This window comes from Filicampus tigris, chromosome 6 (genome assembly GCF_054856515.1).
Source record: "Filicampus tigris isolate MCC_2025a chromosome 6, RoL_Ftig_1.0, whole genome shotgun sequence".
Lineage (NCBI taxonomy): Eukaryota > Metazoa > Chordata > Actinopteri > Syngnathiformes > Syngnathidae > Filicampus > Filicampus tigris.
This window is the reverse complement of record NC_141222.1, coordinates 18,708,873-18,734,334: the sequence shown is the minus strand read 5'-3', so window position 1 is coordinate 18,734,334 and position 25,462 is coordinate 18,708,873. Positions and strand designations below refer to the sequence as shown.

The following is a 25,462-nucleotide window of genomic DNA, read 5'->3' as shown; positions in this document are numbered from 1 at the left end:
TTCTGAAGCTGAGCCACGATTGGTCGTGATCTAAGCCCTGCGCAACTTCGATGTCATTTTCAATCAACACAAGTGACAAAATGGCCGGCCCCTGAGCTAGCTAAAAACGGGTAGATTTCTCATATTCCACAAACGCAATATTAATCAGAATGCCATGTTTAGACAAGTGGACCTGCATAGAACATATTCTGGAAAAAAATTTTGGATTGACTTCCTCTTTAAGTACAATTTTTATTTCACTTTTATGTGCAATGCATTAATTGAACTATTTAAATGCAGTTTGTGCATATTGTTATAGTGGCTTACAATAATATGAAGAATATGTACATTTAAGGAAGCACTCTATGTCGCGAATTTTAACCTATCGTGGGTTCTTCTGGAACTATCTCATGACAAAAAAGGGGGTTCATATAAATTACACACAAACATCTAGTAGAGTTTGGGAGAGAGACGTAACGCTTACGGTCGGGAGTAGAGGCTGTAAGGAGGGGGTGAAACCATCATCTGGCTCAGTATTGACACCAAGATGAGCACCACGATGGGCATCAGCTGAATGAACATGGAGAAACCACCCTGGAGAGAAATGTGGCGTAAACAACAACACACTGAACACACAATAGCAATGTTGCGTCACTACACCGCGGCACATACGTCTCCTCTTTCGTCGGTCCTCTCTTGCCGGTAATCGGCGTGATGGCTGTAACTCGTCCTGCCGTTGGTGAACGTCTGTGCGCTTGCTGAGGGACAGAAAGAAGGAAAAGTTCACTTGAATTCACTCGACACATTTGATGTTATTTTTTTGTTCTCTTTCGGTATTAGGTTCCCGCGTGGAAATACATCCAACAGTCTTCCTTAGTCACAGATGAACCAAATTCTTTTATTTTGGAGGTTAAATGTTTTTTTTAATGACATGATTAAATTTGACATTCTTATTTTAATTAGCCTATATTATTTACATTTTTATCACATACCATACACATTTTTAATTTTTATGAATTATGCATCTAGTTACTATTCATTTGATATCATTTACATTTTATTTAGCATGTTTGAAATTTATTTTTTTAATGACGAATAAACAATTCTTCACATTAGAATTATTATAATGATTTATGATTGTTTAAAAAAATGAAATGCCCATAAATATTTTCCCAGTAATCGATTATCAAATTAACTAATTCACTGCCATTGACAAATTTACTTTTCACATTGCAGCCATTTAGACCGCAGGAACTTTTTTTTTTTTTCAAACATTAGAGTATAGTAGTAATAGTAGTAAAATGTTTGGCAATGAATGAGTTACATATTTAACATCACTCAAATCCTCCGAATTTTAGCCTCTCAACAGTAAATATTGTATAACTTGTCAGATTTCTGTAGTTGTCTATGAAAGCGGACTCTGTTTTTTAAAATAAGTCATTTGCAATTTTACTTTGGAAAACATTGATCAACACTTTTCCCAATTTTCTGACATGTTACAGACCAGCCAGGAACTGAATCATAAGTAGTGTTTATACATTTTCTGCAATTTTCTGACAATGTCATTTTTGTGAATAAAGGGCCTGGATATTAAAACATGTTTTTTTCATTTCAACCTGATTCATTGACTAAATAATCAACAGATGAATCAAATATTGAAATAATCGTTAGTTGCCGTCCTAATTGCCACATTTATACTTTATGTGTGGAACTCACAGGAGGGGAAGCCTCCTCCAAAGAACATGTTGAAGAGGTCTTCGGGCGTGATGTCTGCCTCGAACCCTCTGTGGAAGTCAAAGCCGTTGCCGCCGCCATGCGTGTGGCCCGGTCCGCTCGGCTCTTCGCCTCCCGTCAGGTCATACTGCCGCCGTTTAGCCGGATTGCTCAGCACTGCGTACGCGTTACCGATCTCTGGTGGGCAACACGGAGATCCTATTCGTTTTAGAGCACATTACTTGTATAGACTGAGACTGAAGGAGACATACTTTTAAAGGCGTCGGTTGCTCCGGGAGCGTGGTTCTTGTCTGGATGGAACTTGAGTGCAAGTTTCCTGTACGCTTTCTTCAGCTCATCTTCGCCGGCTTCTTTGGTGACACCGAGCACTTCGTAGTAGTCTTTACAGCGCTTTATTCTGACAGGAAGAAAACAAGGGAAAGTGTTAAAATATAGTTGGCGTCTTATGTTTAGAGCTAGACCAAGTCGATCACAAAAATACATCAACACCAAATTTTGACCCCAAGGCATTGCCGGCACCCCTATATACCATCCTCACAGACATTTCCCAAGAAAATGGATTGATGAATGTCTCAAGATGAACATTAACAAGTGTCGCTGTTAACATTTTAAGCCAGCACTCTCACCTTTGGACGCCTTCCACCTGCTCTTGCGTGAACACCTTGGAAGATTCGGCCCCAGTGGACTCGGCGCGTTCCCTTGCCGCCCGCGTGCCGCCATCTTCCGCATTGTGCGCCGCCCGCCTCCGATGTGCGCCGTTAGCCGCAGAACTCCCGTTCCTGGTTAGCGCTTCCAACAAGGCTGCGATAAGAAAAATAAGTGGATAACATCACACTGATGTACAGGAGTGATTCAAATGTGGTACTAGTACCACCGGTGTTAGGCGGGCTCCCTTTAGTGGTACGTGAATGCTTCACTGGCCAAGTACAGTTCAGTTGTATCTAACTTTCGCATTTAGTTTTTAATATCGTTTTATTTAGGTCGGATTTTTATTTACCTTTTCTGTGCAATACATTTGAATTGAATCATTGCTTAGGCAAACTTAATTTCCTAAAATTCTTGAGTCTTTTCTGATTGTAACTTTATTCGTGTCAAAAAAAAATTCCCCCCTTACATTTTTGCTTAATTCTGATGAATTTATTATTTTTACTTTTTTCTCTCTTGTTTTTACACATAAAAAACATTACAAAAAAGTTTTACTCTTGAAAAATTAAGTCTTTTTTTTCCTTGCAATTGTACAACATTAGGAATGTAACTTATTTTTACAGATTAAAAAAAGGATGGATTATGATCTATAATTAATTCATCTATTTTTAATCTCACTTAATCTCAAATGCTGAGAAAAGACCCCCATTGTCTGTATGTATGTATGTATCTGTATTTATAGTGGATATCTTTTTTTCAATGTCCTAGTCATATGCCACCTTGAGGAACTGTTTGGCACATTTGTCCGCCAAATCCCTGTTTTCTGTTTTCACAACAATCAGTGCAAAATGAGTTGAAGTTCCCCTCACCATCCTTAAAGTGTCCAGCCACCCCCAAATAACCATGGTTGCGAGTTGAGGTCCAGTGTGGTTACAGCAATACATTTGTCCGAATCCCCCACCAAAAAGTCAAGTTTGCTTTTTTTTTCACCGTCATACATCTTGCTTATTTTTGTCATCACTGCAGTCCTGCACGTTGGTTTGTATGATGGGTCATTGAGCGCTGTTTGGAAAACCTCAATTAATCCCTTATCTTCAACTATGTTGATCGGCCTGCAGTTCATCGCTATTCATTTTGCAAGAACATTTGTCAGCCTGTCCGTCGCAGACTTGCTCATGCGCGGGCTGTTCTCGAGTTTAGTTTGGCGAAGAGTTTTGTAGTGGCTCGCTACATGAGCGTCTTCGTTGCTATCGTTAGCTGTGGCTTTTGTCGCAACTGGTTGTGTTGCATTTATGTTGTATGCTTGAACTGCTTCTTATGGTATGCAAAGACCTTCTTACAAAGAAGGCTTATCACTTTGTCTTTATCAATAGTGCTTTCAGGGCATTTTTTAAATTTACCATTGATCGGACCAACAACTTTCATATGCTCCTTCATTTTCACATCTTCTCTCTGCTCCTGAACTTGCCCGCCCACCTACAATAGGAGTCTATCAGGGTATGCCAAACACAATGACAGCCAATCAGTGTCCACTTCAGGGTGTAACACTGACCATTGTTTTTTTTTTTACACCCATACAACTCAAGCACAAGCCCCACGCATCAAAACTGATCTCAAGTTAGAGATTAAAATTTGATTAACGCGATTAAAAAACATAATGCTTTAAATGTGACAATAATTAATTCATCGCAATTAATGCACTATTTTGACACCCCTCCTTAATTTTGATAAATATTTAGGCCTATTACATGCCTGTATTTAAAATGTTGGTCATTATAGTGGTACTTGGAAAGCCAATTGTGTTTTGTGGTGGTACTTGTTATAAAACATTTGAGAACTACTGATGGACAGTAATCCCTCGTTATTAGGGACACATTTGAGTTACGGCGAATCGCAAAAACACAAAAACAAAAGTGATTGACACCCCTCATAAATTATTTTTTATAGTTTAATATTACCTTTACAATGTATCACCATCTATGCCGGCGACATAGATTGACAGGCAGAACAATTAAATGCTCTCCCATTAGATGGCATAGGGCACATGCTGCCATTCATACAACCGATTCAGTTATGTATTCCTGCTTTGTATTCAATTAAACAGGTCCAGATTTCAAAAGTAAATTTATGAGTAAATCGAGACGAACAGGTGCGTTATTTATTTATTGATTGATTTTGATTGATTGATTTATACATTTTTAAAATAATTTTATTTTGATTTGTAAATTTTAGAACAGCGCTTAAATGTGTCCTGCAACGTAACTTGGGTTAAGATTGAGATTTAGCTAAATCACCTTCCCGCGCGGAAGCATGTTGATGGCGTCACAATTTACCATCCCGTGCGGCAGCATGTTGACGACGTCACGGCGCTGACAGTTCTGACAGCAGTGACGCTTTGTTGGATTTCAAGTTAACCCAATATGTTGCTAACGCTCACAACTACACCAAATAAAGGCATTTTGTCTTGTCATTTTGGGCGAAAATGTACACATATCCACAATAGTTGAGAACGGCACATTTAAATTGAGCTGGTGATACAGCTACTTAACAGTTTAGCTTAGTTTATTAGCGTACAAGCTCGCTCGCAGCCTTTGACAAACCTTCACTTCTCAGTGACTTTTTTAAAAAAAATCTACACACTGACTTTCAAACGTAGCGTTACAGTCATAAAATGTCTGCTACAGATTAAAATGTGATTATAAAGCCGGCCTGCCAATCGTTCTGGCCGGCTAGGTTCTCGAACCCCCCCCCCCCAAACCTGGGGGCTCGGCTGGCCGAAAACATCACCTTACCTTTAGCCCGCGCTGTCGGGAAGAGCTTCTCCGCTTTGTGGAGGAACTTGAGCGCCTTCTCCTTGTCCCCCGCCTCGATGGCTTTCGACGCGATGTTGACACATTTCTCAGCCTCGTCTCGGTTCCCTTCCATCTTCTTTCACCTCCTCCCTCCTCCTCCTCCTCCTCCTTTCCGGAGCGGGTCACATGATAAAAATCACGTGACTACCCCCCTCCCGTTTTATTGACACTTCATGGCAGCGAGGAATGTGTAAATCTAAAATAAAAAAATTAAACATTGTATGAATGTGCTGCAAAATCGTTTGTATAATTGAACATGATAGGACTGCCCTCGCACAATTTTATACAATTATTTTAGCAAAATTAAAAAAAAAAAAAAAATGTGCATAAACCAACTGATTTTTTTTTTGTAAATATTAAAAAATATTTTTCTACAGTATCTGTATGAAACAAAAAGCTGTGAAAACATGATCGCAAACTTTATAAAACGGCTTTCTGAATTTGAAATTGGTTCGGGAATTATTTACGTTAAAGAAATTTATGTAAATGAATAATCTCGACTCATCAATCTATGACAGTAATTTACAGGCATATACCAACAGAACAAGTAAACAGCAAAAGATAAAATTAATTTGTGAGCAAACTAAAACAAGATTTCAGTAAGTAGTACAAGTAATCTATCCATACGGTGACAGGCAGAACAACTAAATTCTCTTCTGCTAGATGACAGAAGGTAAAAGATAATATAATCCAAAGAAATGTGTCTTTGTTCATTTATGCCTGTGACGTATAGGAACAGGCATAATAGCTAAATGTGCTTCCTTTATAGATTACAGTAAATGAACATGTGTAATCTGTTGTCATTCATACACTAGATGTAGTATGCATGCTTTGTTATTTTTGTTTGGTGGCAGTGTGCACTAAGAATTTTATGTAAAATGTGTGCCTGGGCTCAAAAATTTCAACTTTGGAATCACTAATTATTCTGTATGCATTTTCTTTTGACTTAATAGTTTGATTTAAAAAAAAAAAAAAAAAAAAAAAGACATTCAGTATTGTATAAAAACAAATATATCTACCCTAACCATAGCCCTAAGACACACTACCACAATCATATGTTCATTTGGTAAGGTTTATTCAGGAAATCTGATACATTTCATCTTAAGGGGAGGAAAAAAAAAATAAACAAGCTATTTACATGATATCACATCCACAGGGACTTGAGTATGACTTTCCTCAAATAGCGTCCCCCACCTTTTTTTAACATTTTCAGAAATAGATGCCTCGCTTTCCCCATCAGGAATGTAATTGATGAAAAATTACAATTTAAGAGACACTATTTTTCTTCCTCCACACAATTAAGTACTGAGCCCATTTTAACTATTCCTCACCGAAAAAGTAGCACCTAGTGACGCCTATAAACAGCCTCTGTTAGCTCCTGCAACTTGTAACAAGTATTAAGGATGATTTAACGCCACATCGAGATGGCATTTTTTACAACAAATATTCCCAAAATGTGTACAAAAAGATCCAGACAGACCTGGATGAATGAGAATATTCCCAAGCATAAATAAAGGTCAGACATGCTCCACTTAAGAAGTGGGGAAAAAAGCACATATATGCAAGTTGATGCGGTATATGTATGATTTTACAGTATAAATACAATATTACAGAAGCAGTCACAGTGTGATGCATTTACAGTACAAAGCTGTGTAGTAAAATGTCCTGGGGGGGCCGTTGGAGTCATGAGGCTGGAGGAGTGCTCGTATGCTAACCCGATAACAGAGAGTGCGGACAAGGAAGCGCTCACGCTGGAATACGCGAAGGCGGCATCGTGGCCACAAAGGAGCCCAAGCTGTTGAGCACGGCGTGGATGCGGAAGTGTAGCCGCGATTCCATGCTGTAGTCTTTGTAGTCCATCCTGCAAGTCAGAGTGGCTTGTTAGAGCAATTTGTTCCAGGAAAAATAAAAAGAACATTTTGTGCTTGTCGTAGATACATACTTGGCGCTTTCAAGCACAAAGATGGCCTTTTTGATGTCGCCCCTCTGCTTGTGCAGCAGGCCCATCTCGTACATGGTAAACGGCACCAGGTAGTTGTATTGCTTCAGGTCGCTTTTACTGTGACAAAACGGCAATTCAACACTGGAATGAGCGCTACAATGTGTGACTTTTGATTTTTGATAGAAATACAAGCCACAAAAAAGTCTATCAAGGCTACAGTAGATTACGAAAGTAATCAAATCGTTGTAAAGCACGGTATCAGTATGTTGTAAAATAGAATTACGTGGGTGAGACTACATGGGCGTTTGCTTTATTTTTAACTCATTAACTGCCAGACATTTTCAGACCCTCTTCTACCTTAATGAAATTTGAAAGAAAAAAAAAAACCCTGGGATTAAATGGCTGAACTGTGAAAAGAAATACATTTGTCAATGGCAGGGAATGAGTTACAGTGTTTGTCATTATTACTACCAGTTGAGTTGTGTGTCAGTGTTCCATGTTGGGCCTGTCTTATTGGAAAATCCATGTTGGTGTGACTCAATGGGCTTGAAATGTGACAAGGGGTAACATTTCAAATTTGACTTTTTCTTTCTTTTAAAAGCTTCATTACAATTTTTACATAAATTGAGGATGTGGCTAGATAGGTTTCAAATTAAGAATTTTTTTTTTTTTTTTTTTTTTTTTTTTTACACATTGGACATTTTTTATGTTATTATTAGTATTGTTACATGTTATCCTGTCTGTCAATGACCCATGCAGCAGCCTGTGTAATTCTCCTTAACAGAGCCTCCATGTTTGTGTGACTCGACGGGAACTCAAATTTAAATTAGCTTATGATTTGTTTATTATTACTATTTAACATCAAGTTTCATGTGTATTCCACTTAAGTGCTGTGAATAGACTGGTTTGACGTGGGGTGACAGGTGGTCAAATTTCCCTTGTATTGTATTCTTTCTGGCGTCAAGCGAAACTATTCGGGTATGCGGGTGAACTCATTGCAGATCTCACCTGGATAAGACACGGTTGAAACAGACCTCCGCCTGGTCGAGCTGCCCCAACTGCCTCAGACACAAGCCCTTGAGCAACTGAACCACACACTGGTCATCCAGGTGGTAGTCTGACGGGTCTGTGCATTATGAACACTGCGTTATATTTGAGTAAACAAACTTTTTATTCACTTCTATTGTCTTTCTCCTCACTTGAATTATACTTGAGCTGCTCCTCTGCTTTCTCCAACGTAGCCAAGATGTTTCCCGTCAAGTCGGCTCTTTTGCCAACAATGGTGAAGCCATTCCACACGTACATCATTTCCTGCGGGCCGCAAAACGGATGACATTTGTCGAAAGATCGCCTGTTTAATTCAGTGAATCATATGGAGCAGTCCTTACCAGTGCCGGGACAACCAGTTTGACGGGGTTGGCGGAGACGTAGCGCTGAGCCTTCTTGGCTGCAAACTTCTCAGTCGGGATGGACTTTCCGGCCATCTTCAGCCTCAGACCGTCAACCTCCCTGCAAGGCAAACTCGCGTCATTCCGTGTAGTCCAGGTGCAAAATAGACTTGACACAAATCTGAATGGCTGGATTGGATTTTATGCAAAAATCGGTGATTGGTTGTAATGTTAATTAATTTGCAGATCAATCAATGATGTCACAGAATGGACCCGCAAAATTAAGAAATTACAGCAAATAATCTCGTTCAGGCCAGGGATGTAAGAATTTTGAGTTTTTAGGGGTGGAGCGTTGCTAAAGTAAAAATAAATTAAGTAAATAGACTTACATCTTTTTTTCAACTCGCTAATCATCTCCAAAATCCTGATCCTGCGAAATGCTGTTATATCCTTTTTGGTTTTTGCATACCTGAATAAGTCTACCACGTTTTCGCCCAGTTTCTGGACTTCTTCCTCTGGGAGCATGCTCAGTATGGACGCCTTCTGGAACACGTAGATGGCCTACAAGCAAAGAGTAAGACAATTTTGAGTCTTCATAGAACGTAACAAATGTTTGTAAAAACATGGCAATGAGTTCAGTTCAGGGTGTACGCCGCCTGCTTATACAGCTGGGACAGGCTCCAGCTGAGGTTGTTTTTGTGAATATGGGACAAAAAAACAATTTTTCCGTGGCGTAAACAAAGACAAGTGTTTAATGCACCAAGCATGCTGTCCGTAAAACATTCAAGATAGTCTTTCATGAAACTAACGCACGTTCTTTTAAAACATGATTTAGAATCTTCAATTAATCTAACATCAAACTCTCCAAACATCAAAGACAATTCGTTTGAAATGAACCTAACACATTTTTAGAAACATCAAAGACAAATTGGTAAGTACCAACCATATTTACTAGTACGTTATTGAGTCTTTAATGAACTTATTTTTTTTTTCATAAAGAAAAATTTGTTTCAAAAGACCCCATCCAAGACCATTTTGTCTTCAAAAAACAATTTATGCGGCCTCAACAAAGACGATTAGAGCCCAAACAAACCTAAAGTTCTGTTTTCATGAGGATTGAAGACAATTTAGTCTTCAATTACCTCAACACTTTTTTTTTTTAAACAACACATTAAGAAAACCTAATGCGGACTAAATGTCCTTTTGCAAATAGTGAAAATCTTTGAGTAATTGTCGCCGCCCCCAATAGAAAGATTTACAATTGCCTAGAGATGCCACAAGATGGGAGCAAAGTCCTATGTGTGTCTACATGAAACTCTGCAACTCCAACAGTTTCTGGGCACCAAGATGCCACAAGATGGCAACAAAGCACTACTTTTATCTAAAGAAACCTCATCTCACTTCGACATTGTTCCTTGACACCAAGATGCCAAAAAAAAAAATCAAAGCAAAGCAAACTTTTGCTTATTCTGAGCACAAAATCAGCAAACACTAAATTAGACCAATTAAACAGGAGTAGGTGAATCTATGCTTCACAAATACTGCTCGTCATGGAACACTTTATATGTAATTTTTTTCCGTAGTCACCTGTGACCATTTGCTCTCCTTGCAGAGCAGATCAGCATAATGATAGGCTTCCCGCCAATTCTGTTCGAAGGAGTAGGCCCACATGAGCTCCCAATAGCACAGGTGGTGAATCTGGCGCCACTCCTGCTGAGCGGCGATGCAAGCGTGGAACTTTTCCTCAGCCTAGGCAGAGAAACAACAATCAGCGAACAGGAGAAGCCATAATGAAGTTTTTTTTTTTTTTTTTTTTTAGAATTCCTTACAAATGTGATGTTTCCTTTGAGCAAGGATATTCTTGCAATGTAGAAAAGCATGAGGGCTCCCTGTGGATGAAATGAAAAACACGATGCAATTTTTTGTTTTTACATTCAAGACAATTTAGAGCCTTCAACAAATCAAATGTGCGCTTTTGTATACATTTATAACAATTTTGTCTACAATTAACCCAATGTGTTTTCTGCAAATATTATATTAGTCTCCAATGCACCTAGCAGCATTTTTGGAAACTTGATTCATTTGCAGAGTTTAGTCTTAAACACACATTTTTGCAAACATGGACAGTTTTGAGTGTTCAGAGAATCTAATGTAGGTTGTTTAGTAAAAATTGAAGACAGTTTGGAACAAACCTAACATTTTCGTAAGCATCAAGGACAATTTAGTGTGTAACTAACCCAAGATAAGCATTTACAGAAATACAAAAACGCAATTTTGTGTCTCGAGAACCAAACATGAGATTTCAAAAACGCTAATGGACAATTTTTTGTTTTGTATGAACCTAATATACACATTTTTGAGGACGCTGAAGAAAATTAGTCTTCTAAAACATCAAGACAATTTAGTCGTCAGAGACCCTAAAGTACGTGTTTTCCTAAACCTAATGTACACATGACCATTAGGTGTTTTTGTAAATGTCCTGAGACATCTCAAATGGATGTTTTTGCAAACATTAAAGACAATCTAAACTTCAATGAACCAAAAAAAAGCATTTTTTACAGTCAAAGACTATACAGCAGTCAATGGCAAAGATTCTTGGCACGAGAAGTTGCTACCCATTTAAAGTTCACCAATGTGTCATTTTTGAGTACAGAATTACACACTGTGCATCATTAGGTTTTATATGATTATGCCAAAGTAGTTTTAATATCTTACATTTGGGAACCTTTTCGCATAAGGCTCCAGCAGAGCCTCCGCCTCGCGCAAATCCACTTCGCCAGAACCTTTGGGTAGATGAGGGAAATCTTAAAAGGGTAAAGTGTTTGAATTTGGAGGTCAAATGAGAGCTGCTCTTTACCCAGAATGACTGAGATGTAGAGGTGAAACATGAGCAGAGTCAAAGTGCTGAGAATAGAGCGCAGACTGTTGCTGGAGGCGCCCGCTCGCAACTCAGACAAACCCAACTCCTGTGGAATAAATTTTTGTTTTAAAAAAACAGATACTTAACATATGCAGTATATACTGTGCACTACTCACAAAGTTTGTGTATGATTAGCAATAAATGTCAGCTTAGCGTTTCATCAAAGGGGTGTATAAGAGATAAAGAGAGACTGGAAGAGTCACAGAAACACACGGAAGTGGCCGTCTTGGAAATGTATTGGTCCAATCAAGCACTAAAACAATGAACAGTTGGACTTTTTGAGGAGTGTATATCCACATATTGGGCTGAGGGGACCTACCCTGTCCCCCGAGAAACCCAAAAACTCCATCAGTTTGAGGATTCTAGCTGGTAGCAGAGATAGCATCTGAAAAAGAAGAAAAAAAACAATTTTTTTTTCAGTTCTAGGTATGTTTTCATAAGAATGGCTGTACTGTCGGCTTGCGAGTGCTCCCACCAGATTAAAAGATCCAATACCCATGCTGACACCGCCCTTAAAGTGAATATGCGTCCTGCTCTTCTCCATTTGTGTATTGCCGTGTACCATGGCCTGACACTCCCTGCAAACACAGCATTTTTTTCTTCAAACTGTATCCACGCAAATGTCACAGAATGCCACATCTGCATCTGGCATACTTGAAAATCTGATAGCTATTTCGGATCCTCATGCCTCCCTTGATGAAACCGATGATGCTCTCGTCGAGGAACGTGAGCGCCGCCTTCTGCAGCAGCACTTCGGCGTAGCAGAGCTCAGCGTGCATCTCCTCTGAGGGGGTAAACATGATGTGACGGGAGTAAACACAGATTTATACGGCTGTCTGGTCTAGGAAGTAGGCCAAAAGAATTGAGAATTACGATCTAATTGGTGAATGACACCAAGTTTTGGTCCTGAAATAATTATGTTTAGAGAGGAAGTCAACTCCATTTTTATTTTTAAACAATATGTTCTATGCGCCCCACTAGACTAAACACGGTGTCCTGATTAATATTGTCTTTGAGGATTATGAATTAATCAGCAAAATCCACCTGTTTTTATCCATCTTTGGGGGTGGCCATTTTGCCACTTGCTGTCAACTGAAAATTACATCACAGTTGCTCAGGGCTCAAGTAACGATCAATCATGGCTCAACCGTTTTCTGAGTTTGGTCATGTGACATTCACAAGCAGAGCCATGCAAACAGAAAAATTAAGAGTCCAAAGAAACTAACGGACGCGTTTTGGGAACGATCGAAGACAATTTGGTTTTCAACAAAGCTAACCTGAGATATTTTGGAAACATGAAAGTGAAATTATAGCTCAGAGATGCTAATGTCTGTGTTTTTGTAAAGTGGTTTTGTTTTGAATAAAAATGATGCCCACTTTTGGAGACATCAGAAACATATGTTTTTGTAAACAATGTGCAAGTGTCTGTTTTCTATTACAATTCATTCACTTAAAAGGCACGTTAATACCGCATTTGATGTAATGTGACGTCTCACCTTCTGTCAGGCTTTCAGGTGATTGTCTTTGCCACAGGTTGACCAGAGTCTCCATTATTCCTGTTTTCTTTCTAAACCTAAAGTTGGAAAAGACAAAAACATTACAATGGCATATTTTAAGCAAGTCATTCTGTTATGTGTACTATAGCATCCATCATTGTACCGTACCTTTGACATGTCAGCAGGGCGTCACTCAGCGACTCCATAGCAGCGTTCATGTCCTTTGGGTCAAAAGTCATGCCCGCCTGCATCACGAGCATGCTGCTGTAGCCCATGGCGTGGTACATGCTCTGGCTCTTGCTGTAGTCAACAAATGCATATTGTATCATATGTTGTGCTTCGTGTCATATAAACGGAGACTGAAGTCGGACTTACCATGGTTCTAAAAGAGCCAAGGCATCTGCAAACTTGTTGTTTAGAAAGAGATCAAGGGCTTTGGAGCATTCCTTCAATGCAGCCTCTAAATCCATTGGTGGTTCTCTGGAGGGAGTATAAGTAAGTAAATAGAAGATATTACCTTAGGTTTGGAACGAAAATGGATGTGAGATCGGAGGACCGCGGGGGCTTGGCTGCCCCATTCATTATCATGCAGGTCCCTTATAAAGGCCCGTGCAGAATTTCTCTCGCTCTCTGTCCTGGAAAAAAAAAAGAGGCTCCCTCTCCTGAAAATAAAACCTCTTTCTGGACGCTTTTTGGAAACTCTCGTGAACTTTCTACACCCTTTTTTTATCGTGGCTCACTAACTCTCCTCTGCCACCAACCACCCTCTGATCCGTCCCGGGTCAGAACATTTGATTATTTTTTTGTTACTTTTAAGTCGCCCGTAGACCAACCACGGCACACGTGGGGACCTTCAAATGTTTGTTGGTCAGATCACGGCTCTAGCCCCACCAGGTAGCCAGCACAGTGCGGCCGCATCCCAAAAAGGTGTGCCACCTCCCTCAAAGCGGGTGATAGCATAGAGTCCCGGCAAAGCCGACCAGCTATCACGACCAGTGTCCAAAGCGCCCTAATACTGGTAGCCCACCTGGTCCGAACCACGCCACGTGCCGAGCCGCAGAAATCTAGTGTGGATTGTGTGTGTTTGAGTCAAAGTTTCAATCACTGATCTGGTAAATCGGACGTACAGATTTTTAATGTAGCGCCTTCATATATTAAGACTGAATTACGAGGACTTTTTCGGCCGTTTTGTCCAAAGAATCAACCCAAAACGGGCGTGGTGCCCCCTAGTGGCGATCGAGACTTAGTGCAGGCATTAACCCAATCGCCGCACACTGGCAGTGTATTGGGACAGATAAATGGGTGAATTGCATCAGAGCATTCGTTGTACAAACTTTGACAAAAAAATCATGCGAGTGACTGGCTGTTGACACTAAGTCACAATAACCTTTTATTTGAACATGTGACTGACTGGTATGTTCTGTTGCCCAAGTGTGTCCTGCTACATAGATCAATCAAGAAAAAAAAAAGCCTCTTTCATAGATTATGTATTCCTGTGGGACTGCATTTATACTACTGGTTTGAGGTGAAACCAATATAAAATGTCATGCTCAAAGAAGCTTGAACTTCAAATCAGAGCCACTGCACAAACATTAGTCATAACCAGTACAACTAAAAATGTTAATTCTGGACAAAGTTCCAAAGATCAACGAGACAAAGTGGAATCTTTGCCAAGGTGATTTGAAGCCTTGCAGAAAGAAAGCATCTGCTTGTGACCCCAAAACCCACAAGCTCGTCGTTATGGCTGAGGTTTGCATGGATTTTTCTTAGAACTTCAGGCTTTCTAATCTTCATTGATAATGCCAACAGCAAAATGAGGAACAAAATGAAGCAATTTAAAGACTGATGCAACCAAACTGACTTGGGGATTCTTCACCATGCAATAATAATGACCTGATACACACTACTGTACTGCCAAAACAAGAAATTAGTTAATCAAGGGCACGAGCAAATGAAGGTTTTAATAAATAAAACAAGTCAATGTAAACCCTATGGATTAGGGCTGGGGCGATACACTTTTGTCCCAATCCGATACAGATCCTGATACTTGGGTTAAGATCTGATACATATTGCAATACTTAAATGTTATGAAATATATATATTAAAAAAACTGAGGCATGTGTTTCCAAAGTTTTAACTTGGGTGCCATTTGACATTTATTCAAGTGTCACGATTGAAAAGTGCATAAAGTGTTCCAGTAACTGCTCCTGATACACAGGAGTGCAATAAATAAAACTCAATTCACAAAGCTCAACTTTAAGGACCTCAAATGTTCAAAAAGTATGTTGTAGAACGTGCAACGCATAACATAAGGTTATCGAACACATCGATACTTCATCAACACATCGATACTAGGTATCGCCATAAAAAGTATCACGATACATCGCCATACGATATTTTTACCCAGCCCTACTATGGAGCATGCCTTTTACCTGAGGGGAGATCGATTTAAAAAAAAAAAAAAAATCAGTGTTCAGACTCAAACCTTACAGATGCATTTTAGCTCCTGAGGCTGAAAGTGAACGGAGTAACCAACCAAAACCTGATCCAAAATGGATACCATCACCATGAGACAAGTTTGAAGTTCACTTGAGTGCAAAAATAATGCAACCAAGTACAAACATGGGGTTAAAAGAGTGTCCTAAGCTACAATTCATTTTACTGCTACATCATTAATATACTATATGCAGTGGCACTAAAAAGTACTGATAGTCTTGTAACAGAAAAAACAAAAATGAAGGTTCAAGTCTAAAAAAATGAAGTATTTTAAAAATCAACAACGAAGGGTGTGATTCATAATGTACTTGGTGCCCTCTAGCGTGTGTAAAATCATATTGCACATACAATATGTTGAAGGCTGTTTCATATCACTGCCACTATAGTGGTCATTTGGCAAACAAAAGCTGTGACATTAAAATGAATGAACTTACAATAAATTTCCAGAACAGGGTTTGTCCACCTAGAAGCAAAGGAATGGAACAGGTAAATCCTTTGACATATTAATACATCATATTCATTTTAATATCCATAAAGACATTTTTATTTCTGAATTACTAGCAAACACTAACCTGCTGCTGGGAGTAGTTTTCGATCTCCATTTGCAAGAATATTAACTGTTTCCGTAAGCCTCTAGATTGATGAAAAGAAGCTTCTTTGCAGCTCCGTTTGCAGATCTTCGCCTTCACTTGTAAAATAAATGTTCATTAGGGAGTCCCTCGATATTTATACTTTACTAAGTTTACTAGGGCCAGCCCACTCTTGTATCTCCTGATATGACTTATACACACAAGTGAAGACAATTCGCTGCTTGTTTCCCCATCCACAAAGCAACCTATCCAGGCAAGGCCATGGTGTGAAATTGCAATTAAATTACCATTTGGCATTGTGCTCTTGGGGTATTTAAAAGGGCAACCAAAATGCTAAAAAGGGAAACTAATGTCTGTGCATTATGAATGTTATACACGGTATAAGGAGCATTTATGGGGCCACTTTAGTGTGAAAAAATATAAATAATTAAAAAAAACAAACACTTGGAGACATTTTGAGAATAAGCGGTTTGGATAATTGATTGATGGATTTAACCATTTAAAAATAGTCTCAAAAGCAGAACAAAGTGTACCACATGACATCATATCGTACGTTAATTGTGAGACGTCCTTCCTGGAGCCAGACATGATTAGTAAGGTAGTGTTCCTCTCAAAGAAACTGTAGAACGTTACACTAGAGCCACGCACGTATGCAGTTGGTTGCTTTTCACGTGGCCCCCTAAAGACTGAGGAAGGGTCTGAATAAGATGACACTTTGCCCCCACTAGCTTAGCGTCACTCGAGCATGCAGCTACACGGTGCTCAAATGTTACTCCATTACCCACAATTTCCTGCGAGTCAGAGCACTTTATCCAAAATGTTAAATAAAATTGCCTGATTTGAGATGAGTAGGTTAGGAAATATTGAAAATATAGGACATAGATATCGTTTTTTACCGTCGTTGAATACTTCCACCATTGACCCTGAGACTTATGAAAAGTAGAAATGATGTTAATCTTGTTTGTATAATTGACATAAACATGTTAAGTGAAAAGCCCTAGCATTTTTTTCCTTTTTATTATTATTTGTTATGTATTTGGTTTCATAGAACTTACTTTGTATTGTACACTAGTTCCTATTTACATTTTGTATTTTTCTGTTATAAAAGATATGATTGTTGTTTAAAATTAAATTAATAAAGGAATACTTCCACCATTACCCACTATATTTTGCAGGGATTCTTTTCTGTTGAAAAATTAAGCCATCATTTCAGTTATCTTGTGAAATAACGATGAATCAACCTGGACCACTTACCTGTATATTGTGCAAACTGGAAACATGATTAAATGATTTACATAAGCTGTTGAGTCTTTAAAGTACTCAAACTACATAACCCACAATCCCCAGCGTGCAGCATTTTCTTCCGTCTTTCCAGTAAACATGGCGGATTCAGCGCAAACGTCGGACTCCGATCCAAATATCCCAGAATACGACTACAACAACGCGAATACCAAAAAGTTTCACATAGACTCGTTCAGGAAAACGTGGCTGAGTAGACTCAAGCCGTCCGACTACTCGTACACGGCCGAGGACGAAGACACGTTTCACGCCAACTTTGCTCACGAGATGGGAGTCAGCGTGGACATGATGCGGGAGCTCAAAGAAGTCTGCAGGTACCTCTTAACAAACTGGATGCACCGAAAGCGGTGTCGTCAGGAAATACAGCGTCGTACAAGTCAAGAAAAGGACAACCCAAAACTTGCCTACTTAAACAGCAGACATAACCACTTCACCTCAAGTGTAGCCATAAAGGGGGCATGACCAACATCACACGCAACGCTTTTAGGAAGTATAAATAACCTCCATCACACCTGGGGATCATCTCATGTCTCTTAATTGCTTTCTTTTTCTTATTTCAATTAGTGGCCGATTGCAAACAACGTTTAGGTACATACCGCCACCTACTGCACAAGAGTTTGTAGCACTCATGTCCTCAATTTGACAATCTACCCATCAACTTAGTTTCCCTTATCAACAAATTTCATTATTTCTCACAGCCAGGAAGTACAATTAACCCCTATTTTCTTGTCTGGTATTTTCCATACGGATTGTTATTTTGCGTTTCCAATAGCACTGCATCACTTCGTTGCCATCCAGAGGACCAGCAGCCTGACCCAGAAGTTGTACCCGAAGACTCCACATTGAAAACTCTTGTGTACGAAAATTTATTCGCTTTGAATTCGTCTATTGCCGGCTGTGAAATTCACATGGACAGCCTCATGATTTTGTCTCAACAGCGAAAGGAAAAAGAAGCAAGATCACAAATCCTCTCTAAAAATCAGCAAGAACAGACACGACCTCTACGCAGATGAACAGGTGAGTTGACAATGACGGCAATCCAAAGTAGCATGGTTCAGCCTTTGTGGAGCTACGAGCTTTATGGAATTCGGTTTCTGCATTTTCTCAGGAGCGACTGGCTGTCACGATGAAACCGGAGGTCGTGGAAAATATGGTCCCTGAAGGAGACGTCATTCTGACCATCAACGTCTACTATCCGGCCACTTTCGAAAAGGTGAGTGGTGACCTCGACGTGAACCCTTCAAAGTTCACTTCCAACAAAGGGCAAGTCAACCCCAAATATTACTTTACAATATTATGTTCTATGTGGCTCCACTATAGTCTAAACACAGCATTTTGATTAATGTTACATTTGTGTAATATGAGTTAAGCAGCAAAGTCCGCTGTTTCTTTCTATACTTGATATTTTATAGACCGAATGTAATCTGTTCAAATGTCGCGTTCGGACAAGCCCTTTATCAGACGCGCTCATATTTGGAAGTGCTGACGTAGCTGCCGACCAGGAAGTAAAAAGTGAGGATTTTCCTACTGATTTATAAAATGTATCTTTCATTGTTACAAAAGAAGGCCCAGTCTTTGCTCATTAAAAAAAAAAAGGAAAATCAAGAGGAGACAAGATGTATCTTTCAGTGTTAATAATACAGTACGTGCACTTTATTTATCAAGGCTTCCTCCATTGTCCCCTTGCTGTGACTTGTAAATAAGTGCGCCAAAATGGCAGTAAATCGCTTGCCAGCTCCTCTCCTATTGGAGAGGGGATTTGTTGTTGCCGACGACGGCGTTGTGACATACTTAATTTGTGTTACATTGGACTTATATTTAAAATAATATTGCCAACGCAAAGTCAAGATTCTTGAAGGATAATGTTTCATGTCTTCAACGGATCCTATTCAAAGCTTTGAAGATTGTTTTCTACTGTATTGTCAAGAACAAACCAATGCCTTTCCAGTGTTGGCAAAGATAATAGCGCTTGGCCAAGGTTTGTTTTCAACTGATCCCCATCCAACCCCATCCAACCCCTTCCCCCACGCAGTTTTGCTACGTCCGACCCCACATGACGCTGCTGCTGATGGGCTCCCAAAAGCTGACGGAGCTGCGCGACGCCATTTGCTGCGCCAGCGACCTGCAAATGTGCGGCGAGTTCAGCAACACGCCGGATATGGCGCCGGACTTTGTCAGCAAAGTGAGCGCGAATCATCGACGCCAACCCCATGTCACACGTTTGTAACACAGAGGTTTTGTTGTGTTTTAGGACCACTGGAAGTCTGCTTTCTTTTTCTTTGAAGGGGTGTTCTATAACGACATGCGCTACCCGGAATGCCGCGACATCAGCCAGTGAGTGTGAATGCGCTTTTTTAATCCGTAGCTCTTCACCATTTGGACCGGGGCCCCTGAAACAAACGCAGACCCTCATGAATTAAGAGTCCTTGAATAATTATTCACAGGTTCATGACTGAGTTATCAATAAAAGAGTGTGTGTGATCGGAAGTGGAAAAGTGTTGAGGGAGGAATTCTCAGTGAAAGGATCATTTGTGGTCAAATCAGCCGATTACATAAAGCTGACGCGAGTACGGTCCAGATAGGGATGCCCGAAACAAAGTGCTTGTGTATGTTTTGCTCATTTTAAGGAAACATGTACTAAAAATAGAGACCCGACCGATAATTGGTCCATCCGTAGTTAAAATACTTGTTTCAATGTAAACTGTTAAAAAAAGTTGTTTGGCCATATGTCGGCCATTTTGGAAATTATGTCATCATTGGAGGTCTTGTCAGAAGCAAAGAGCTGTGATTTAACTTCTTGCTTTTGGAAGGGGAAGCTCGTGGATGGGTCTTCCAGCCATGACAATGACTCAAGATGTACCGGCAGGGTTAGAAAGAACATGTTAAGGTCACTGCGTGGTCGAGGTAGTCTCAACCCACTAGAAAACCAGTGGAGGGAGCTGAAGCGTGGAGTTTGGAAGCAGCAGCGAAGCTAACTTCATGGAAAGATCAGCATTTTCTGTTAAGAGGAATGGGCCAAAATCGTTTTGAGGCTAGGTGCAAAAAATGTCAAAACCCAACCCAAACATATGTTTTTTCAAGAATATGTTCTCTGCAAGCCCACTTGTTGAAACAAGCCATTCTGATAGATATTGCGTTTGCGGAATAAGAGTTAATTCACCCGTTTTTCGCCATCTCCAGGGGCGGCCATTTTGTCACTTCTGTTGACTGAAAATGACATCACAACTGCTCAGGGCTCAGGTAATGAACAATCATGGCTCAGCTTCACAAAACAGGTCAGCCCCCTGAAACGGCTAAAAAGGGGTGGATTTTGCTGCTTAACTCATATTCTGCAAATGCAATATTAATCAGAATGCCGTGTTTCAACTAGTGGGCCTGCTGGGAACATATTCTGTGTTTGGGTTGATTTCCGCTTTAACACATTTGACAGATAGAATATCTATTACCAAACTCACTAAATAACTATAAATACTGGAGACTGTAAGTATCCTTTTGAGCAAACTTCCAAACTCAGCAAGTGATCCACTAATAATTTCCTCCATCGCATCTACACGAAAACTATATCTATACCTACTTTTTGTGTTAGGCGATATGCAAGCATACGATATTTTTGGGCCAACTGTGTTTTGTAATCGTCTTTGCAGGACCACAATCACATGGGCCAAAGCCAACAAATTCCCCCCGTATTCCCAGGCCAAGATGGAGGACACAAAGCTGGTGGACCTGCAGGTTAAAGTGGGCTTTCCGTACCTCTACTGTCACCAGGGTGACTGCGAGCATGTCGTCATCATCACTGACGTCAGGTAAAACTAAAGTTCTCCCCATATTACTCACAGCCATACGTTTGTGGAAGTTCTCTATTAAGGTTGAGCGATAGTTTAAACTAAATGGATTTGATTAATTTCCCAATCACTTGGACTTCCAGGGATTGTTGATCAATGTTAGTGCAAGCACCCAATTTCCAATTGTGTCTTATGCAAAGTAGCTGAGCTAAAAGGTCAGGTATTCCCAAGAAGTTAGAGAATTTTCTATGAGGTGCTCTCATAATAACAGAGGTTATATCAGTGTTTTTTTGTGTCCTAATCAATTTTAAATGTTATTTGGGGATTATGGTTACAGTTCAAAGAAAGATATCTGTTGACACTGTTAATGATGTCATAGGAATGTACGGTGTCAACAATGTTGGCAGGATTCTTTTTATTTTTTTTAAAACCTAACAGCAAGAACACAATTGATTTAGCTAATTTATGCAAAGTGGTTAAAAAGTTGAATACAGTGATGCCTTGAGATACGAGTTTAATTTGTTCCATGACCACACCTTAATTTCAAATCATTTTTCGCTATTAAAATCAATGGAAAGCCCATTAATGCATTCCAGGCTCCCCACAGAAAAAAAAAATCATTTCTTTTGTGTTAGCCTTGGTTGCTCTGGGTCCCGCTCTGCCCCTCCTTCGTCCAGTGTTCCACAAAGTTCAGTTTTGGAGCCCTTGCTGTTTTATTTGTATTTGCTGTTCCTGGATTCCATCTTCAGAAAACATGGTACTGTATTTCTTTCTACTGTTATGTGGATGACAGTCAGAGCTATATCCCGCTGAGCAAAAAGCACAATTTCTCATTAAGGCCTCTTTTTGTCCTCTCTGGAGCAAATCAAGGCCTGCCCTGGATGGCACTCAACTAATTGAATTTCATCCATCCATTATCTGAACTGCTTATCCTCACAATGAAAAGAAAACAAACAGAAGTTATGGTGTTTGGTCCCAGTCTTTTTCTTGTCACTAATTTGTACTCAGTGCACAGCACTTTATACGGAGCAATGGTTATTTTACAATGTTCTGTTCAACAGTCTACCAGTCATCATTATCAACATCTTTTAGTCTTCTTTTCCTCGTCTCAATCTTCAGCTTCAAACACATTTCAAAGTCACAACTCTACTGGTCTCTGCCTGCTACAGAAATGAATCGGTGGGCTATGTTACTATTTTTTTTATTTTTTTTTGGGGGGGGGGGGGCACTTTCTGTTCTCCAGGAAACCAACTGCTTTTGAATAATAACCCTATTGATTTTGAAGATCTCACACAAGATCAAATCATTGCATTCCTTAGATGCCAGTGAGATTTCTTGATCCCCACTGAATCAGTTTCACTCTTGAACACATTCAAGGGACCTACAGTTGTATGCCAAAGCAAGAACGCTACAAATTTCTGACACAGCATTGGCTATTTGCTGAGGTAGACCTAGCACTCTCCAAATGTTTCATAATCATTGTGCTTTGTCAAGGCCAGAGCCATTTTGCTTTTGATCAGTGCCCAATTCAGGATTGAGATGCTCCTATTTCTGCTCCAACTTTGGTTGTAGATACCTGTACAAACCCCCCCCGTGCCCCCCCCCCCCCCAAAAAAAAAAGAAAAAAATCAACCCCATGTCATAATTATTAGCAAATCTCTATAAAGGCCACGTCACATATAACTGGCCTGAAGGGTTCAACTTGACATTGAGACTTCAGCTCTGTTTCTTCTTTCTGTAGCTTTGGTCTGTCCTGCACATTGTTTTGAGATTCAGGACTTTGTTCCTCTGCTTTGTGTCCTGAAACTCTTCTTTCCTAAACCGCAGATGCATTTTTTTTCCTGAGACCTTTCAGCCCAATTCTTTGATACTGCCTTTTTAACTTGAGGGTGATTATCTACAAGTCGGGCTGAACAATTAATCGAATTAGTTTTTAGTAAGTTAACCCTAATTTAAGTAAACTTTCATATTAATTCATAGTTCATTTATTTTAGTGTATGATTAACCTTTAAGACCAAAATATTTATGTATAATAAATGTTATATATTGATTTATCGCTTGTATTTGCTAGAAAATAGATATGGGACAGGACCTTGAAAAAAATCATGCAGTAAATGGCAATGAGGTCGTTCAGTTTGGATGATCTTGGTAGGTAACAAAAATAGATACGATATACAAAAATAACCTCCTTGATAGAGGTAATAAAAATAAAATGTATGGTCTTTTGGTTCTTCACTACCCAGCATTCAGTCTCCTGCAGCGAGCCGACCGTGACCAAGTCGAAAGCTTGTGTTGGGAGGCGGAAATAAATTGAGTCACACACCCATGGCGATGAATGAACTCCATCGTTGTGGCTCCACGAACCAAATGATCTTGCGGCCACTCTGCCACTAAGAATATGACGCACTCTGAAACCTCTGCAGTATGGGGTGATATGAAAAGCGGCTTGTTTCACTGCTCTTCACAAGAGGAATCCGTCGCGGCACCGGACGCCTGAAATGACAGCGTCTTTGATGCCTAAGCAGGAGGCCGACCACGCGTTAAAGTAGTCTCTTTATGAGGCAAATCTGCTGACACTTGCCAGCCAATAAAAATATTTTTGGGGTCTGTTTGTAGGCTGACGCACAAGGACGACTGCCTGGACCGGAAGTTCTACCCACTGCTAACCCACAAACATCGGATCGCCACGCAGAAATGTGCCATTTGCTATACTTTCATTGCCAGGTGCGCTGTAAAACAAAAACAACATATTTATATATTTACACCAGGAGTAGGAAAAGTATGGCCCGTGGACTACATGGAGCTTCCTTTGTTCTTTTCGACTGCCCACTGAGGATTTCATGACGAGGCCTGTAATATTCATTGCAATTATTGAGCGAAAATTAATTTCTTCATTTTCATCTCATTCGATAATTGAATAGATGAATATAAAACACAATCGACTCCTGCATACAAGTATAAGTCAACCCAAACATATTTTTTTCAAGAATATGTTCTATGCAGGCCTATTAGTTGAAACACAACATCCTGATTAATATTGCATTTGTGGAACATGAGCTAAGCAGCAAAATTCACCCGTTTTTAGCCATCTCAGGGGGTGGCCATTTTGTCACTTCTGTCGACTAAAAATAACATCACAAATGCTCAGGTTACGGCCAATCATGGCTCAGCTTCAGAAAACGGGCGAGCCGTGATTGGTCGTTACCTGAGCCCTGAGCAACTGCAATGTCATTTTCAGTTGACAGAAGTGACAAAATGGCTGCCTCCGGAGATGGCTAAAAATGGGTGAATTAACTCTTATTCCACAAACGCAATATTTACCAGAGTGCTTTGTTTCAACTAGTGGGCTTGCATAGAACATATTCTTGAAAAAAAATATGTCTGGGTTGACTTCTCATTTAAGTTCAGCAGCCGTGGATTTGCATATATTTTTTTTCAGTATCTTTCCTGTTTTTTCGTTTGTCAAGCTCACAAGTGTTAGACGGATGTGCCATTAACCACTCAATAATTACCGGTATATTAAAACACTTATTTATTGTTGCATTAATGTAGCATTTTTCCTCCTTACTTTTGCTCAATTAAAATGCATTTATTAATCTCAACTGTGAATACAATGAAAGTATTAGTAAAATGACTTAAATGATAAATAATACAAAGTTGAGCTTTATTTTATGAAAATAAACACTTTTACATACTTAATAAACAAATATGAACTATTTTACTTTTTAACCTCGTAACGTGGCCCTTGAGCGCAAAACTTTGCCCACCCGATTTACACCCTTGACATCCTACCTGCTGTTTTTCCACAGGTGGTGCACCACTGGCGACCACTTCGCCCCGAGTCACCCATGTGTGTTTTGCGACAAGTGCTTCCGCATGCTGCACTACGACGCCGACGGCAACAAGTTGGGAGACTTCCTGGCCTACCCCTACGTGGATCGCGGCGCTTTCAACTGATGCGGCTTTTCACGACTCATCGTGTTTACATGTTTATAGGTGTTGCTACAGGTTGACTTCCTGTTTTGTACAGTTTGTTTATATTTCTAAGAGACACGTAATAAAGTTAAGACTTTGAAAGATTGGTGACTGAGATTCATTCCTCATATCAGAAGTGGCGGCAAGTGACATAACCAAATTTCTGGGCTTAACCTCCAGGTTTAGGTAAGTCTCTTGTGGGTTTGACGATGACATTCTCTTTTCATGATTTTAATCAAAAGAATAGACTTTGAATCCACATTTTTATAATGTAAACAAACTAAAGGCGGGTCAAGAGCAAATCTTGAGTTATGGCTCTGATTCCGCAATTTTACAGGATGTTTGGGAAATTTGGTGCAATCAA

General features: G+C 39.8%; 3 protein-coding genes across 5 annotated transcripts in view; 1 reads left to right on the top strand and 2 right to left on the bottom strand.

The window, feature by feature from the left end:
• dnajb14 (DnaJ heat shock protein family (Hsp40) member B14) overlaps positions 1 to 5,332 on the bottom strand; it is a 7,012-nt gene extending 1,680 nt beyond the window's left edge. The window contains exons 1-6 of the mRNA XM_086034533.1: positions 5,151 to 5,332; positions 2,340 to 2,514; positions 1,965 to 2,110; positions 1,696 to 1,890; positions 652 to 737; positions 464 to 573 (exon numbers count right to left, since the gene is read on the bottom strand). Coding sequence (XP_085890659.1) covers positions 464 to 573; positions 652 to 737; positions 1,696 to 1,890; positions 1,965 to 2,110; positions 2,340 to 2,514; positions 5,151 to 5,283 — 845 coding nt within the window. The 5' untranslated portion in view covers positions 5,284 to 5,332. The remainder of the gene's footprint in view (positions 1 to 463; positions 574 to 651; positions 738 to 1,695; positions 1,891 to 1,964; positions 2,111 to 2,339; positions 2,515 to 5,150) is intronic.
• Positions 5,333 to 6,268: 936 nt separating this feature from the next.
• On the bottom strand, positions 6,269 to 17,845 carry LOC147146077 (tetratricopeptide repeat protein 39B-like). 3 transcript variants are annotated; one of them, XM_086033229.1, is made up of 19 exons: positions 17,660 to 17,845; positions 16,025 to 16,140; positions 15,887 to 15,915; positions 13,332 to 13,436; positions 13,125 to 13,256; positions 12,957 to 13,033; positions 12,115 to 12,244; positions 11,936 to 12,038; positions 11,780 to 11,845; positions 11,398 to 11,506; positions 11,256 to 11,323; positions 10,370 to 10,429; positions 10,128 to 10,289; positions 9,010 to 9,101; positions 8,541 to 8,661; positions 8,352 to 8,463; positions 8,161 to 8,278; positions 7,153 to 7,269; positions 6,269 to 7,071 (listed from the first exon to the last, which is right to left on the bottom strand). In XM_086033229.1, exons 2-19 carry the CDS (start codon positions 16,052 to 16,054, stop codon positions 6,957 to 6,959), a joined length of 1,746 nt encoding a protein of 581 aa, XP_085889355.1. In that variant the 5' UTR covers positions 16,055 to 16,140; positions 17,660 to 17,845; the 3' UTR covers positions 6,269 to 6,956. The 3 variants fall into 3 exon arrangements, with proteins under 3 accessions (XP_085889355.1, XP_085889356.1, XP_085889358.1); XM_086033230.1 differs by having other exon boundaries at positions 16,025 to 16,135; XM_086033232.1 differs by lacking the exon at positions 17,660 to 17,845 and adding an exon at positions 17,297 to 17,568 and having other exon boundaries at positions 16,025 to 16,135.
• Positions 17,385 to 25,200, top strand: snapc3 (small nuclear RNA activating complex, polypeptide 3). Its single transcript, XM_086033236.1, has 9 exons — positions 17,385 to 17,655; positions 18,114 to 18,197; positions 18,280 to 18,358; positions 18,450 to 18,554; positions 19,374 to 19,523; positions 19,593 to 19,675; positions 20,986 to 21,144; positions 23,740 to 23,847; positions 24,933 to 25,200. Exons 1-9 carry the CDS (start codon positions 17,423 to 17,425, stop codon positions 25,078 to 25,080), a joined length of 1,149 nt encoding a protein of 382 aa, XP_085889362.1. The 5' UTR covers positions 17,385 to 17,422; the 3' UTR covers positions 25,081 to 25,200.
• Positions 25,201 to 25,462: the final 262 nt, after the last annotated feature.

What these genes read in the sequence shown, in the direction of transcription:
- LOC147146077 (XM_086033229.1), bottom strand. Translation starts at nt 16,054, where the DNA reads ATGGAGATCGAAAACTACTCCCAGCAGCAG. An exon ending in GCCCTGCTGACATGTCAAAG is followed by an intron (nt 13,034 to 13,124) that starts GTACGGTACAAT and finishes TTCCAACTTTAG; the next exon opens with GTTTAGAAAGAAAACAGGAA. An exon ending in TCAAAGGAAACATCACATTT is followed by an intron (nt 10,290 to 10,369) that starts GTAAGGAATTCT and finishes TTCTCTGCCTAG; the next exon opens with GCTGAGGAAAAGTTCCACGC.
- snapc3 (XM_086033236.1), top strand. Translation starts at nt 17,423, where the DNA reads ATGGCGGATTCAGCGCAAACGTCGGACTCCGATCCAAATATCCCAGAA. An exon ending in GAGCTCAAAGAAGTCTGCAG is followed by an intron (nt 17,656 to 18,113) that starts GTACCTCTTAAC and finishes CGTTTCCAATAG; the next exon opens with CACTGCATCACTTCGTTGCC. An exon ending in ACCTCTACGCAGATGAACAG is followed by an intron (nt 18,359 to 18,449) that starts GTGAGTTGACAA and finishes GCATTTTCTCAG; the next exon opens with GAGCGACTGGCTGTCACGAT.